Here is a 16,470-nt window from a genome sequence, read left to right on the forward strand (position 1 = left end):
AGGCCTGCCGATTCCTTAGCGAAATCGGGAGATGCCTGATGTCTTGGAACCGAAGCTGTCACCTGATTACCTCCCCCTCGTCCAGAATCAGGAAGTCAAATACACGTGAACATTTTATAAGCCTCACCCTTTAGAAAAAAAGATAAAGGCAAAACATTCGAGAACAACAGAAAATGCATGTTACAGCGCCAGAAGCTCCCCTTTAGCGGATGAGGAAGCGTGTAGATTCTTGCTAGCGGAAATGAGGCCGGCGAACGAGCAGCATCGCATTACGTGAAACCGTGTTTGGAATGCTAATTCCCAGGCCCCCAACCAGAAGCTGCACTCTATCTAACAAGGTCCCTGGGTGTCGTGTATGCTCATCCGAGGTTGGGAAGCGCAGGTACGGAGAGTACTGTGGCTTCGAAAAGAAGGGCCTAAACGCACTTGCCCCCAGCCCTCCCCGGCTCCGTCTGTGAGTGAGCACAGCTTCCTCGATTCATCATGAAGACCTCCTCAGTAGCCATGAACTCCAAGCTTAAAGGGCCGGACTTTCCCCTATAAATATCGAAAAGCTATTGTTGCCTTGGAGAAGGTTCTACATCTTGAGTTGCTCTGCAGACACTTCTTAGAATCAGGAGTCACAGACACAGTCCTCCCAGGCCAGGCCGAGAGGCGGACTGGGCACACGCCCCATGGGCACTACCAGTCTGTTTCTGTAAAAGGCTGGGGAATGGGAGCCAGCAGTTGAAAAAAGTGTGCCCTCTGGTGCAGCAGGAGGTCACATATTTCAGTTTTGCCAGTTAAGTAAGTAAAGGCGAACAGGTCAGGTCTTAGCAGATTGCAGTTTTTGAATGCAGGCCGGTAAATCCTCTGATTCTAGAACTTGTCCCCTGAGAGCCTCACCTTGCCATGAAGCCACAGCCTGCGCCGGGCTCTGCCACCCTCCACGATGCCGGGATCCACTCGTGATTCCAGCCACTTCTATCCACTCCTAAAGGAAGGAGCAAGAGGAGGGAGGCCCATCCCCTTGTCCCGGCGCTGCCCCAGTTAGGCTTTGTGCCGTGATTGCCCTGAGGTCTTGCTTGTCTCTCCACCTCGGCCGCCTGCAGCGCCTCCCTCCTGCGACTCCGCTGGGCTGTGGTGGCTACTGCTCTGCCCAGCAGCATTCAGCTGGTGGGCCCAGAGAGGTGCGCAGGCTCGGGCCCTGCGGGAGGCGGGAGAGGCGGGAGGCATTTGCGTCCGTGTGTGCCCGTAACTGTGCCTGAACCCCAGCAAGTCATGCGCCTTCAGGTCTGTTTGCTGCCGGGACTTCGGCAGAGTGTCGCCCCGGGCAGGGCGCCCAGATGTGCACGTTTCAGGCCAGGTTTCCGCTGCAGTACCTCGGGCGGTGTCCATCTGGGCCAGCTGGTGACAGCTGCTGCCCTGGGAAGGGGCGGGTCGATCTGCAGGGCCTCGGTTAGGGCAGTAGCTCCCATCCAGTCCTCTGGAGAGCATGAGACATTTGTGAGGGGCAGGGGGTTCACCCTTCTTACTCCAGCCTGCATCTCGGGGAAAATGAACAAAATCGAAGGGCGCGCAAACAGCGTCATCTTCGTTGCCATCAGCATCACCTTCTACATGCCATTTACTGCGTCTGTCTAGTGCAGTGCACAGAGAACACCTCTGAATTTTTAAAATAACCAAAAGCAGTAGTTATTGATCATCGACCACATTCAAAGATGAAGAAAGTGAAACTGAGGGGTAAATGAGTGGCCGATACGCGAGAACAGGGTCTGACACACAGGAAGTGTAAACAAAATATCGCTCACTGTGCAATGGGGGGGGTCACATCAGCGCTCTCGGAGCCCTGGTTCCCCTCATGATGGACAGACCCCCCCCCACACACACACACACACACACACAGTCCCGGGCGGCCTCAGTGAGGCACTCGGTGAAAGGCGCTTAGCGCAGTGCCTGGCACGAGCAAGGACTAGACGCACGTTAATTCTGCGCAGGAAGTGGTGGGTCTAGGCCAAAATCTGTGATTTCGGGCCTGCACTCCTTCGCTGGCTCCTGAAAACAGGACGCCCCACGCGAAGCAGGAACACGGACTTGCAGGGGCCAGAGGCTGCGGCCGGCCAGTGAAACCGACTGTGGGGCCGGGCTCTGCAGAGCCTGTGAGAGTCGGGGCGGCGGCGGGGGGCCTTAGGAACCCCGGGGAGAGAGAGGCAGGAGGAGAGGCCGCCGGGAGGCTGGACAGGCCCACGGAACAGTCTCACTTTGCTGTGTTCCAGGTGCGAATGTCTCCCTGGCTACAGTGGGAAGCTCTGCGAGGTGGACATCGATGACTGCGTGGCCCACAGGTGCCGTCACGGGGCCCAGTGCGTGGATGCGGTCAACGGCTACACATGCATCTGCCCCCAGGGCTTCAGGTACAGTGAGGGGCCCAGGAGGGAGCCACCCGGGGCCCGACAGCAAGGAGTGTGGGAGGGCGACTGACAGGCTAAGGCGGCCAGGGCGGAGACCCAGGCCGGGGTGACCCCAGCCCTGCGTCTCCGAGGCACATTTGCTCCCCACACCTCCTCAGCCCTTCCAAGCCCCAGAGCAGGTATTGTGACCATGTCGTAGAGGGAGAGAACACCCAGGTCAGCTCCGCGCGGGAGTCAGACTTGAGGTCCAGCTCGCGTCATGTCACGCTTGGGCACGATCCCATCTCATGGAAGGCGCCACCATCGTGGAGCCCAGCTTTCAGGGCGGGGGCAGCCGTGCCGGCAGGAATATTCTTTGTTGGCTACTGAACAGAAACAATACGGCGCCCAGTAGGAAACATGGATGTGGATGGAAGGGTCTGGGTCGGTCACCAGAATCAGTGATGCCAGAAGAGAAAGGGGGATGGGAGCGCTGGCCAGGTGGTCAGGAGATGTCTGTGGCGTGAGCGGAAGGCGAGGCCTGGGTCCCGGCTCTAGGTCCCACCCTGACTGGAAGGGAAGGGCATGGGGGTGATTGGGGGGCAGGACCATGCTTAAAGGGGGTCAGACTGGGGGACAGTTCCTTGTACATCAGAACTCGTTGGCTGGCGTAAATCCAGCTCTGCTAATGAGCCTCGGGCATAGACCCCGAGAAGGTGAGCCTGGAAGGAACCCGGAGTTCTCGGGGCTGGAGGTTGCAAAGCCTGGTCCAGGCCGTCTGCATCAGAGGCCCGTGGAAATACAGGCGCCTGAGCGCCGCCCCCAGGCTACTCAACTGGAGTTTGGAGGTGGGGCCGAGGGGCTAGGAATCTCCACTTTTTATAACACTTATGAATTGTGGTAAAATATACATGAAGGGGGCCATCTTCACCATTCTCGAGCGAGGCACATGCGCGCTGTCGGGCAGCCACCCCACTTTCATCCTGCAGAACCGAAACTGCCCTCCCCTCCCCAGGCCCCTGGCAGCCACCTCCCTAGGGACCTCATATGAGTGGAGTCACATCGTACTCGTCTTCAGTGGCTGGTTTGTTTCTCTCAGCATGACGTCCTCAAGGTCCATCCGCGCTGTAGCACGCGCCAGGGTGTCCTTCCTCTCTGAGGCTGAGGGATAGTCCACCGTACATACACACCGTATTTCATCTATTCATTCATCTGAGGATGGATAAGAATCCACTCATAACAAATTCATCCTGGGTGATTCTGATGTCACTGAAATTTGGGGGCCTGAACCCTGGTCCAACCCCATTATTTTTTAAATGGGGAAACTGGGGCCTGGGGAGGGAAGAAGAGTCGCCGCAGCCCGAGGCAGGGCCGGGCCAGGTGCCCGTGCCCATCTCGCCCCACCCCTCCGCGAGGGGCCGCCCGGCCGGAATGACCGACCGTCTCCTCTCCCCGCTTCTCTCGCCCCTCCCAGCGGGCTCCTCTGCGAGCACCCGCCGCCCATGGTCCTGCTGCAGACCAGCCCCTGCGACCAGTTCGAGTGCCAGAACGGGGCCCAGTGCATCGAGGTGCAGCAGGAGCCCACCTGCCGCTGCCCCCCGGGCTTCGCCGGCCCGAGGTGCGAGAAGCTCATCACTGTCAACTTTGTGGGCAAGGACTCCTACGTGGAACTGGCCTCCGCCAAGGTCCGGCCCCAGGCCAACATCTCCCTACAGGTGCGTCCACCCCGCCCTGGAAGGGCCCCGCATGCCCCAAGCTCTGACCGTCCGGAGCAGCTGGGGTGCCCCCCACCACAGCGCCGTCAGGGACAGCCCTCAGCTTGCGGGCTCTGGCCCAGCTCCGTCCAGGGCGCCCCAGAGACAGCCCCTGACCAGCCTCCCGGGTAACAGCAGGCTCCACTTCAAGCCTCAGCCATTCATTTCTCTAGGGAGTATTCCCTCTACTACGTGCCAGGCACTGTGCTGGACAGTGGGAATTCGACGGTGGACAAGGCAGGCGAGGCCCAGTGCCTGAAGCAGGATGACAAGGGACAGGGACAGCCCCGGGTGTGGTCGGAGTACACAGGGGGAGCGGTGATCCCAGCCTGCTGGGAAGAGCCAGGGAAAGCCACCCAGCGGCGGTGATAGCTAAGCCGAGGTCCGAAGGATGAGCAGGAGTTTGGCTGGAGGAGGGTAGAGGGCGAGGGGCCGGCAGGGCAGGACGAAGCAGCAGTGCAGTCTGACCTGCGAGGTCAGCATGTGCAAAGGCCCGGAGGCACAGACAAGCAGGGTGCTTAAACCATTTAGTATGAACCAAGTGCTTTTCCAGCTGACTTCTTTTGGGTTCTTCATCTGTGGACCTGAGCTCATTCATTTCCAAATGCATTTCTGGGGGATCTAAATGCTATTCTGGGGAAGGGCGGGGGGAGCAGGAAAAGTGTATGATAGAGAAAGAGCAGGCCCCTGCCTCGGGGGGAGGAGGAACCCCAGAGATGGGTGCCCCCTGGGCAGCGACCGCTGAAGCCGGCGGCTCTCAGCCTTGGCATGAGAGTCGCCAGGGAATTCAGGTTACCCGTGCCCGGGCTCCACCCCCAGCGACTCGTGTAATTGGTGTGAAGCCCAGGCACTGGTGTTTTTAGAATTCCCAGGACTCTTAGCACAGTGCCTAGTTCGTAGTAAACATTGTATTAAACAGTAATCGTTAGCATTTTGTTTATAATTATCAGACTTTATACAGCGAGACTGAGGCCCCGAGAGGGGCAGGGACTCGGGTGGGCTCACACTGTCACCTCGTGGGAGAGGCCAGGCGGAGCTCGGGGCTCCCGGCAGGCAGGCATAAACACGACACCGTGAGCTCAGTAAAGGGTCGTTAGGTTGCGTTGCGCAGTGGGCGTTTGCTGGGTGTGAGGGCAGGCCTTCTCACCTGGGACTGACCGTCTACGTGGGAGAGGCCGTCTGCACCTGGGTCCCGGGGTCATCCCGAAGACACTGCCTGGCAGAGGGCTCCGTGCGGGTGGGGCAGTTAGGCCTGGGGGCCCTAACCACATGCCTCTCTGCAGGTGGCCACTGACAAGGACAATGGCATCCTTCTGTACAAGGGCGACAATGACCCCCTGGCTCTGGAGCTGTACCAGGGCCACGTGAGACTCGTCTACGACAGCCTGAGCTCGCTGCCGAGCACGGTATACAGGTGAGGACCGCAGCCCCCCGCCGCCCGCCTGCCATGCGGCCCGCCTCTCCCCACCTGCTTCTATTCTAGCCCTGCGAGCACCGAGTCACCTCTCCTCCCTAGCCCCCCGTGTACACACTGTCCCCTCACGGAGCAGCCGTGGGAGGGAGAAAGGTGTTGGAGGAAGAGGCAGGGGAGGAAGGCAGACCCTGCCAGCAGGTGACACCTCGTTCCCATAAGATTAATGGCCAGCGGGTGACCATGTGCCCCAGTGGGGACAAGTCTGCTTAATGAGATGCCCTTTTCAAAATGTCACCCTAATCTTTTATTAGTTTAAGAAAGAAAACGGGGAGATTGGCATGCAGTTCATGGGGAAGACGCCCCCCGGCCGCGGGGAGCAGGACTGCTCACATGGCTCTCGGACCGCTGCGAACGGGTGTTTCCTGAACTTCAGGCCCCCCGTCACCCTGATTTTTCCCATTATCAGTGTGTCAGCTGATAGTTATAAATATTTCTGAAATAGTTATGAAAGTAGTCAAATAAGAAATGCCTGTCTGGGTTACACCGAAAGTCGGGTAAAACCGCCTTAGAAGGACAGGACAGCCCGTGAGACCTGCCTCCGGAGGCCGCCGCCCCCAGCAGCAAACCAGGCGTTAAACCAGTGGTTCTCGAAGCGCCTAGTCCCAGAGCAGCAGTGGCACCAGCAACTGAGGTGCATGTGCTCAGACCCAGACCTGCCGACAGGTGCCCTGGGGGCGGCCGGGCCGTCTGCCTCTGCCGTCGGGGCCTCCAGGTGACTCTGACGCACAGGTCAGGGAAGTGCTGGCTTGCACACGAACCTCCCTGGAGAAGGAGCCGTTTGCAGTGGGTCTTGGCGAAAGGGAAGAATCCGTGTGAGCAGGAAGAACAGGTGGGCCAGCAGGCCAGGAGAACAGCAGTGACAAGCCTAAGGGACAGGGGCGAGGCAGCGACCAGACGGGAAGGTTCACGGTTCACAGTGGAGGGCAGGACAGGGAAGGGCAGTGGGTACAGCCCCAGGAGAAGCACCGTGGCCTCGGAGTTTCCTGGAGTCAGGGCTTCCTGACATCCGAGTTCCTGGACCTGCGGGTCGTGGGCGAAGCGGAGGGGACCGAGAACCCGGGGCAGAGCCCGGGCCAGCCCGACGCAAAGCCCGCGCCGTGAGACGCGTCTGGGTTTGAACGAGCTATTCGACCTCTCTCACCCGTTTCCTCGCCTGTGCGCCGTGGATGGTATCAGGGTCCACCTCAGGTGTAGCTGAGGGTTGGGGGTTGAGAAAGCACTTGGCAACTTGAGCCTCCACTTGGGCACGCCAAGGACAGAAGGTTTCGGGAGCCACTGGGCTCTATCCAGAGCCTGGGGCCTTCCCCCAGCAGAGCCCCACCCTCCCGCACATGACGCTGGCTGTCATGGGGCGACGTTGCAGGCAGAGATGTTGGAACGTTCTGCCGTTGCCTAAATCAGGACCTGGGGAACGAAACGGGCGCCTGGAGAATTGCCATCTCCCCCAGCCCTTGTCAGAGCATCAGACGAGGGTCAGCAAGGGCCTCGGAGAGACCCCAGGCCCTCTCTCTCACCCGGGGAGGAACCCAGGGAAGGGTGCCCAGGCCCAGAGCCCTGCACAAGCCCGGTGACGGACCTTTAGTGCCCTGCAGCTCACGATCCGAAAGTCTCCAGAACTCTTGTTTTGAAGACGGTGTTGCTTGAAACGCTTTTCTCTGAGGCAGTCCTGGTTTTCTCCAGCAGCACCCCCCCCCCCACCTTTCATTCACCCGGCGAACGTCTCAGGCAGCTTGTGTGGGCCAGGTCCTGCGCCAGGTCCTGGGCTAGGCGTAGGGCCACAGAGTCAAACAGGGAAGAAGACAGGCACGTGAACAACCGCTCCCTGGGCGGGAGGCAGTCGGTCTCCGGAGACGCGTGTGTGCTGCGGGGCTCTGAGGCAGGAGCGGGCATCTCCACTGGGCAGAGCAGAGAGGGCTCCCTGGGAGCGGTAATGTTTGAGCCGAGGTTTGATCTGTGGCTGACAAGCCTTTCCGGAGGCCCTGGGCAGGGGCAGACCCCATCAGTTTGCAGAGAAGCGGTCACTAGAGGGCCAAGAGGGGCTGGGCTTAGTGGAGGGCACAGGCCAAGCTGACCAGCAGCTGCAGGGCCAAGAGGCCATCCCAGCCACAGGGCCACAGATGACCTCTGGCCATCCAGGAAGGCCACCTCAACCACAGAGCCAGAGCCAGGGCTCCACCCCGCAGCCAACCTAATCAGGGGAGTTGGCGTCCTGCAGACTCCTGCCCACAGAGGCCCCGCTGACCCAGGGCAGACACACAGAGCAGCCCTCCTGAGCCCTTCCCTGCCCCAGAATGGGGACAGACTGCACCAGCCTCTGTCCCCAGACTTGCCAGATGGAGCTTCAGGCATTTTCCTACCCACAAGGCCAGGAGGCTGAGTAAGGTGGCAGATTTAGGGAAAGTGGGCTGGGATCCAGTAGGGAGTGGTGAGGACTGTGGTCACCTGGAGCACACAGGCCTCATCCAGAGGGCCAGCTGACCTCAGCTCCAGCGGGTGCTGCCATGTGGGAATGTGGATTCTCAAGAATCCACTGAAGTTCAGTTCAGAGCTAAAAGTTCAGGGTTTCCATGTGACATACCTCAGTGTTTAAATGTCCACCGTTTTAAAGCACGAGAGCGCCCTACTTGGCCTGCAGTGCAGGCCCTCTGCGTCTTAATGCCCGCCGCCCGCCTTTGCCAAGGTCTTTGTCTCCTGTGATGCTGCCACTAGCCCGGCAGGCGTCAGCACTCCTGCTGCAGGCATGGACGAGACACCTGACACTCAGGTGAAGGCCTCGGCCCTGAGGCGCACAGCTGGAGGACCCAACATACTAGATCTCTCCACGCGCAGGTCAGGCCCCCCCCCCAAAACCCGCTCTCCCACGCGCTGGGGCACAGAGGGCGGAGCTGAGAAAGGGGGCGGGGCGGGGGCGCGCCGAGGTGGCCAGAGCCGGGCTTCCGCAGCGCCAGCTGCCGCTCGGGCTGCCAGCCTGAAAGCCGGGAACACTCTGTTCCTGTGACGCTCTGTCGCCACCTGGTGGTCACAGCTCAGCCTCCAGGTGAGCGCGCCCAGCACCTAGGACTTCCTGGTCCGGTGCCACAGTGGCGTGGGGGCCTGTGGCTGGGGAGCTTGGATTTGACTCCGGCCTCCAGCACTTCCACTTTAATGCTTTGGGTTGGCCACCTTAAGTTTCTGAGCTTTAGGCCTGTTGTTTCTAAACTGGAGGAAACGCCGTCCGTGCTGTGCAGGGTGGGGTTAGGGTTAGACCAGAGAGGACGCCTGCTTGGCATGGAGCAGCACACGGGGCCCCTGTGAGGCGCCCAGCACATGCCCATGTCATTCTTGAAAGCAAACGAGAACCGGACAGGCCACTCTGGCCAACCCTTGCCCTCAGCGCCAGTCCCAGAAAGCCACCCAGCCCTGGCTCTGCACCCAAGGCTCCCCCCCCACCCCCCCGCCCACTCGGTGCTGGGTCGTCTGGCCCAGTGCGAAAGGAGGGCGCCTCTCAGAGCCCCTGCCCCCCCCCCCGCGGTCCCTGACATTCTCCGGGGGCTGACGACGGGGCCTGGGACCCCAGCAGGCTCATTTCTTGCAGCATGAACAGCAGGTACTTTTCACTGGGTCGGGTCCCCCCCCCCCCAGTTTTTCTCTTCCTCGGCAGCAGCAGAGCAGCGTTTCCTGGTGGTGTTTTCCTTCAAAGGCCAAGGTTTAAAAAAAAAAAAAAAGAAACAGCCATCCCGGTTGGCAAGATGGTGGTGAGAAGCCAGCCTTCAGGGCTGCCCCCCACCGACCCAACTCTCCAGGGACCCACAGTTTGCGAACCACCGGCTTCAGGCATGATTTCTAGGAGCCCCTGGTTAGGATGTGCCAGGAAAGTGCCAACCCATGAACCCAGGGGCACTTACTGGCACAGGCAGGTTCTGGGAGGTTTGGATTTGGTTATGGGAGTCAGGATTAATCATTCTGACGTTGAACATCAGTTCCGCCACTTCCTAGCAGTGTGGCCTTGGTCAAGTCACTTAGGTTCCCCCGCTGTAAAACAGTCTCATAGGAGTGCCCTTCTCCTCCCCCACCCAGCTCCTCCAGGCCGAAGCTCAGGGTCGAGATCATCATTTCCCCCATTTATAGGGTACTTGTGAGGTATCAGGGACCTTGCACTGGCCATGAAAACCCAGTGAGGTCAATGCCATCACCACCCCCATTGTAAGGAAGCATTAACTGAGGCTTCAGGTGGCGTGACTTGCCCAGGGTCCCTCAGCTGGGGGATCCAATGTAATCCTAGATCTCTCCAGCCCTGAGCATGGCCTGGCTAAAGAGGAGGGGAGGCCCTCCGTGGGGTCAGGCCCTTTGTCAGAGGTAGGAGCTGGGGGCTGCAGGGTCCCCTGCTCCTGTGGCTCTTGTCAAACCAGTCTCCAGGTGGTGCACCAGGGCCTGGCCAGCTGGGGAGCACAGGAAAGGAAGAAGGGAGTGGGCTTGGAGCCAGTGGCCAGGAAGGGGTTCGTGGCGCATGTTCGGTGTCTGTGTGTCTCATGGGGGCGCGCTGCGCAGACTCCCTGCAGGCTTGTGTTGGAAGGGACCCCCAAGACCTGCCCAGGGCGGCGGCCTCTACAGCTTCCTCCCTGGCAGGTGGCTGCCCAGCATCCATTGCACACCTCAGGGGATGCTGAGCTCATTTGCCTTCAGGACATCGGTTTGCAAGATGGAGATGTATCTACATATTTTTGCATGTGTGTTTAGAATACGCTGAGGGCTCAAGGTCAAAAGCTGTGGTCTCTGCACAGCAGCCCTCATCCCCCCGCCCCCCACCATCACCAACTAGTCTGCGGGACCACAGGCCCCTGCCTTGTCCTTGACTCACTAAGAGTAGCTGGAGCCTACCGAAATAGAAGCGGCTCTGCCTTCCTGTGGTTTCTTGGTCCCCCATCATGGAGCTAGATCCCCCGGTGGACTGTTTTAGCCACCACTCCACACCCCCGCCGCCCTATTTCTTGGACAAACTTTGCATTGATAAGTTGTGTGTTTGATTTAGAGAAAAGGCTGAGTAGACGTGAGCTTCGTGAGTGACGGTCCCCCGTCTGTCCTGTTTGCAACTGATCCCTGACTCCTAGTCCAGTGTGGTTCATAACAGACACTCTGTGGGTGGGTGAGTGGGTACATGTGAGAAAAGAGGGTTCTCGATGGATTTGTCAGGGTTCTGGGCTCCTCCAGTCACTTTCTCCCCGCGGGCACTAGGTTGGCAGACAATGGTTGGTTCTCGTCGTTGTTGATCTTGTAAATAGCACTAACTGCTCAGGCCTTCCCAGTAATTTAGCATGCAAAGCACTTTCACTTACCTCCTCTAATCTGATCATCACGATCATTCTTTAGGTTATTCTCTCCTGTTTACAGACGAGGAAACTTAGACCAGGGGGCTCTGTGTCTGTGGCTGGCTGTGGTCCCACCCAGAGTCACACGCTATGCTGGGCTCCGCTTGCTCCACTGTGCCCTGTCTGAGCCTGTCGTCTCCCAAGTCTTTCCTTTACCTCTTTGGCTACTGAAATGTCTGAGTCAGTCACTGAAACTGTCTGTCTGCTGAGCTACTCAGTGCCACCTCCCTCATGGAGTCCTCTAGTTGGAGCCAAATCATCAGGGAGATTTCATGGGAGGCCTCCGCATTTACTGCCCACACCTGTTCCTCAGAGAGCCATTTTCTTCAGAGAAGGGAGTACCAGACCCCTCTGTCACCCCCCACCACTGCTCCCTCTCAGTCCCTTCCAGGACAGAGCAGCAGAAAGAGCAGACCCTGGAGTCAAAAATTTTACCTGTGAGTTCTGTCTCCGGACCATACATACTAGCTGGGCGACCTCAGACAAATCACTTCACCCCTCTGTCCCTCAGTCTCTGTGAAATAGTATATCTGATACCCCTTTACAGAATCATCACAAGTCAGCCCTGGGGGAGTGGCTGCTGGGACTGTCGGGGGCAGCGGGGACGGGGACGGGGACGCGGGTGGGCTTCAGGGCTGGACGTGCCTTTCGGATTCCCGCTCTCTGGCTTATTAGCTGTGGGGCCTGAAGTCAGTGACTTAACCTCCCTGGGCTCCTGCTTCCTCGTTTCTGAGATGCAGAGAACACACTGTCCTTGCAGGAATGTTGTAAGGCCTTATTAGTTCCCCAAATGTGATGGACACACGGCTGGAGGCACATGAGGTGAACTGAGGACAAAGATAAACTAGTGACATTTCAACTGTGAGATCATTTTTTTTCATATAGACGAGGCAAAAATATAAAATTCATAGCAAAATATTTTCTGTGGACCATATTCCTTAGAACAATGCTAGCTTTATATCCTTACTAATATTTAAGGGGGAAATGGAGAAACTGAAGCAAAATACGTTAACTAAATCATGGTCCCCGTGGTATGCAGCAGGGCAAAAATTGAGGTGTTCTGAGGATGAAATTGGTTCAACTCTGTGAGATGCTAGAAAAGAATGCAAATTATGATAACTAAATGCGATGCCTGATCCTAGATTGGCTCTTGTACTAGAAGGAAAACTACGTTATAAAAGACATTATTGGGTCTACTGAAAATTTAGAATACAGACTGATGGAGTAAAGTGTGGTATCAGCGCCGAATTTACCAAAGTTGAGAACTGTGCCGTGCTTGCATCAGAGGACTCCCCCTCCTTAGGGAATGAGTCTAGATAGAGGGCCACGATGCGTGTGACGTACCTTCAGGTAGTTCAGAAAACCTGTGTGTGTAGATGAGTGTGTCTGTACACACTTGTGTGTGTTTGGAGAGAGAGAGAGAGACGTAGAATAGCACAGGGGGCTAATAGGGGAATCCATAGCTGTGATAGGTATTCTCCGTACTGTTTATATTTTTGCAACTTATGTAAGTTTAAAGTTATTTGCAAATAAAAAGTAAAACAAAATGCAATACCAGTCAAGTCCGCAGCCCAGAGCAGGGCCGTGGAAGGCATGCGACTAACGCTCGGGCTCTCCCCTTCTCTCCTGCCCAGCGTGGAGACTGTGAATGACGGCCAGTTCCACAGCGTGGAGCTGGTGATGCTAAACCAGACCTTGAACCTGGTGGTGGACAAAGGAGCCCCCAAGAGCCTGGGAAAGCTCCAGAAGCAGCCAGCAGTGGGCATCAACAGCCCCCTCTACCTTGGAGGTAAGGCCCCCCTCCCCTGCCACCCCACTACCTCCCAACAGCCCTCTGTGCTTGGGCACCTCCACCCCACCCCCCTGGCTGGGGCTCCCCTGTTCTCATCTAGGCACCCACTAGCAAAGCCAATCAGGGAAGGCTTCCTGGAGGTAGTGACAACCAAGCTGCTCCCTAAAGGGTGAATAGTTAGCCCGGGCAAAGGGAGAAGAGGGTGGATGCCTTCTGAGAACTACAGGTTGTTCAGAGGGGATGGTGGGGACGTAGGGGTGGAGGCAGAGTGCAGGCCCTTCAATCCAGGGCGACAGGTCACATTCCCTGTGCTCTGCCACCTCCGGGGACACTGTGAGGCTCAGCTGACGGACTTGGAAGAACGTGTTTGAGGTTGTTAAGGTCTTACGACGGCCAGAAGCTGTAGCCACCAGTCTGGCAGAGTCTGGGCCTGAAACGCAGCGCCTGGGCTGGTAGTTCTCAAAGGGCCATGTGCCAAAACGTCACCAGGGCTGCTTGTTCAACAGAGTCCCAAGACTCTCCCCACGGAGCCCCCTCTGTGTGGGGCGGGGGGGGGGGGGTGGCCCTGGAATCTGCATTGTTCATGGCCAGTCCAGGGAAAGCCTTTGGCCCAGAGCAGCCTCAGAAGGGACGCAGCTTCTCTCTCAAAGAGGATCCCCAAAGTTCCACTGACGGAGGCTGGTCCCCAAACCTCTTCTCCCCAAACTAGCTCACCCGCTGTGTTCTGTGGACAGGTAGCACCAGTGGAGGTCTAGCAAGACGGGCGGGGATGTGGGGTATCACTAGCCCTGCCCAGAGGAGGTGATCCTCCAGCCAGCCAGGGTGGCCACGTAGCTGTGGGTGGCCAGACCTTTTTTTCTAGAGAAGCCTGAAATATAGATTTGTGGTATATTTTCTGTATTTAAATAATGGCAACAAATCCCAGTGTTTTAGAACTACACTACAGGGGGACGAAGGCTGCGCCTCCTTGTGGGGACAGGGGCCCGGGTCTGGGCGCATCCCGGGTGCGAATAGCAGAGGCGCAGGGCCGTGGACGCGTGACTGGGAGGTGGCGCTGGGGGGAGGTCTGGGCCGTGGACAGGGTGGGCGGAGGGGGAACTTCAGGCCCCTGTCCTGGTGTCCCCCACAGGCATCCCCACCTCCACGGGCCTCTCGGCCTTGCGGCAGGGCGCCGACCGGCCGCTGGGCGGCTTCCACGGCTGCATCCGCGAGGTGCGCATCAACAACGAGCTGCAGGACTTCAAGGCCCTCCCGCCGCAGGCGCTGGGGGTGTCGCCGGGCTGCAAGTCCTGCACCGTGTGCCGGCACGGCCTGTGCCGCCCCGTGGAGAAGGACAGCGTGGTGTGCGAGTGTCACCCGGGCTGGACCGGCCCGCTGTGCGACCAGGAGGCCCAGGACCCCTGCCTCGGCCACAGGTCAGTGTCCCGAGACGGAAGCTGGGGGGACTGTGGTCAGGCTGTAGACAGGGCCTGCGGCCGTGTGAGTGCCGAAACGCGCAGGCGCCCTGCTCGGGGCCGGCCGTGTGTCCCGCGCACCCGCCCCTGCAGGCTAGAGAAGGGCCCCGGCCGTCCACTCGGCCGGTGGCACGAGGGGGATTTCGGCCCTACTGAGCCACCGTCAGCCTGTGTGGGCAGCAGGTGTGTGTATCTGGGCACCACCGAGCCACATGTCATGGCTTACTCCTGGCAAATATTTATTGAGGGCCTACTGTGTGCCTGGCCTTGTGGTAAGCAGGAGCGACCCAGCAGCTCAGTGCTGATGCCAGAGCCAAGACTGGAACTTGGCGGCTGCCGAGCGGGAAGGTGGCATTTTAGATCCGGAACGGGTGACAGCTCCAGCGAGCCCTGGCTCTCACTGTCCTCCCGGTAGAGACAGTGCTGCATCGGGGTCAGAAGCAGGCTGTGGTGTCACTGTCTCCAGCCCGGACACGTGGAGACCCACAGCCTCCCCCCCCCCCCGCTGCATGGGGGCGGGGACGTGGAGCTGGAGACGGGAACTTGGAGCGCAGCGCCTTCCACAGCGCCTGGCACTTGGCAAGGGGTGGGGACAGAGTTCTAGCAGGAGGGCGGGGCACTTAAATGCTCAGCGAGGCTTAGATTCTGCGCCGCGGTGACCTGCCACTTGAACTCGTGGGCCGATGTCTGCGTGAGCAGGCGCGCTGCTCAGCCACTGGGCCCTGCGTCCCGCCTCACCCTCTCCTCCGCCGACAGCTGCGGCCACGGGGCGTGCGTGGCGGTGGGGACCTCGTACGCGTGCAGGTGCGCGGAGGGCTACGGCGGGCCCTTGTGCGACCACAGGAACGACTCCGCCGGCGCCTGCGCGGCCTTCAAGTGCCTCCGCGGGCAGTGCCGCGTCTCGGAGCGAGGGGAGCCCTCCTGCCTGTGCCAGCCCGGCTTCGGCGGGGAGCACTGCGAGCAAGGTGGGTGAACGGGGTGAGCGCCCCTCTGTGCTTTGTTCCTAGTTGGAATACTAGTCAAAACGGATCACTTCTTAAAACTTTTATTAACATACTGAAATTTCAGACTTAACAGAACAATATGCACACAGCACTGGCCCCTTCAAACCCACCCCCCCCCCCCAGTCCACACACGCCCCTGACCCGGAGTCTCTTCCTGAACCTGCTAATAGTCTCTCCTACTTCAGGAAACATGCATCAAGCTTTGAATTTACATGACTCACCTGAAGCTTTGACATGCATCAGGCCCTGTCCCCTCTCACTCTCTCCTACCAGGCTCCTAACACCCTGGGAAGCAGGACAGTGACTTCTCTGAGGCCATGCGGCCGAGGGTCCTGGCCCAGACCGCTCTCCTAGTGAGGGCGGAGCCCCGAGGACTCACGATGGAGGCCCCTTCCCCGCCCGCCACTCACTCAGCTCCCAAATGCAGTCACTTCCCAGGCACGTGCCCCTGGCCACCCCGGGCTCCTCTCTGCTCCTTCCCCGCATGCGTGTTTATCGTTACAAATGTGCCCACTTAAATAATCACACTGCGCATGTGCAGACCTCACCCCATGCAGGCGGGCTTCTAACGGGTGGGGACCGGGGCTCGGCCCCAGCCCACCTCTGGGATGCAGGCTCAGCTTTGTCAGAGCTTCTGCTTTTCAAAGAAGCCAGAACTCCTGGCTATTAGGTGAAATCTCCTACTTTAACATTGGCGGCTAATTTGTTTTTTAAGCATGTGTGGTGCACTCAGATTGGGGACAGCATTGAGCCCACATTCCACCTTTTTGCCACCTAAAGTTTGGTCTTTAAGTTCCTCAAAGGAAGGGACCACGCCTGGGGCGGTAGGCGGGGAAGGAGGGAGGGAGCACGAGGTCCTCAGGCCACAGGTGCCGTGGGTCAGCCCGCCAGAGCCTGCCTCACCTACCTCTCCTGCCCGCCGCAGAGAGCCCATGCCGGGGCGAGGTGGTCCGAGAGGTGATCCGCCGGCAGAAGGGGTACGTGTCGTGTGCCACAGCGTCCAAGGTGCCCACGCTGGAGTGCCGCGGGGGCTGCGGGCCCCAGTGCTGCCAGCCCACCCGCAGCAAGCGGCGGAAATACGTCTTCCAGTGCACGGACGGCACGTCGGTCGTGGAGGAGGTGGCCAGAAACTTGGAGTGCGGCTGCCGCCCGTGCTCCTGAGCCCTCGGCGCTGGCCCCGCCAGCCAGGTCGGAGCGGGGGTGCAGCCACGTCGGACCCCTCGAGATTCAGAGTCAAGCAGAGGAAGCTGGAGAGGAAAAGAAGAGAATATTAAGTAT

At 59.1% G+C, this 16,470-nt stretch overlaps 2 protein-coding genes across 3 annotated transcripts in view; one reads left to right on the forward strand and one right to left on the reverse strand.

Annotated features, from left to right (window-relative positions):
• Nucleotides 1-16,370, forward strand: part of SLIT3 (slit guidance ligand 3) — a 583,670-nt gene extending 567,300 nt beyond the window's left edge. For both annotated transcript variants that reach the window (XM_036224942.1, XM_036224941.1), the window contains 7 exons: nt 2,256-2,393; nt 3,844-4,084; nt 5,407-5,537; nt 12,577-12,731; nt 13,864-14,149; nt 14,945-15,153; nt 16,118-16,370. In XM_036224942.1, the coding sequence (XP_036080835.1) occupies nt 2,256-2,393; nt 3,844-4,084; nt 5,407-5,537; nt 12,577-12,731; nt 13,864-14,149; nt 14,945-15,153; nt 16,118-16,353 (1,396 nt within the window). In that variant the 3' untranslated portion in view covers nt 16,354-16,370. The remainder of the gene's footprint in view (nt 1-2,255; nt 2,394-3,843; nt 4,085-5,406; nt 5,538-12,576; nt 12,732-13,863; nt 14,150-14,944; nt 15,154-16,117) is intronic.
• Nucleotides 16,320-16,470, reverse strand: part of FBLL1 (fibrillarin like 1) — an 82,083-nt gene continuing 81,932 nt past the window's right edge. The window contains exon 4 of the transcript XR_004952141.1: nt 16,320-16,439. The gene's annotated coding sequence lies outside the window, so the exon portion shown is untranslated. The remainder of the gene's footprint in view (nt 16,440-16,470) is intronic.

Source organism: Rousettus aegyptiacus, unplaced genomic scaffold, assembly GCF_014176215.1.
Source record: "Rousettus aegyptiacus isolate mRouAeg1 unplaced genomic scaffold, mRouAeg1.p scaffold_m13_p_7, whole genome shotgun sequence".
NCBI lineage: Eukaryota > Metazoa > Chordata > Mammalia > Chiroptera > Pteropodidae > Rousettus > Rousettus aegyptiacus.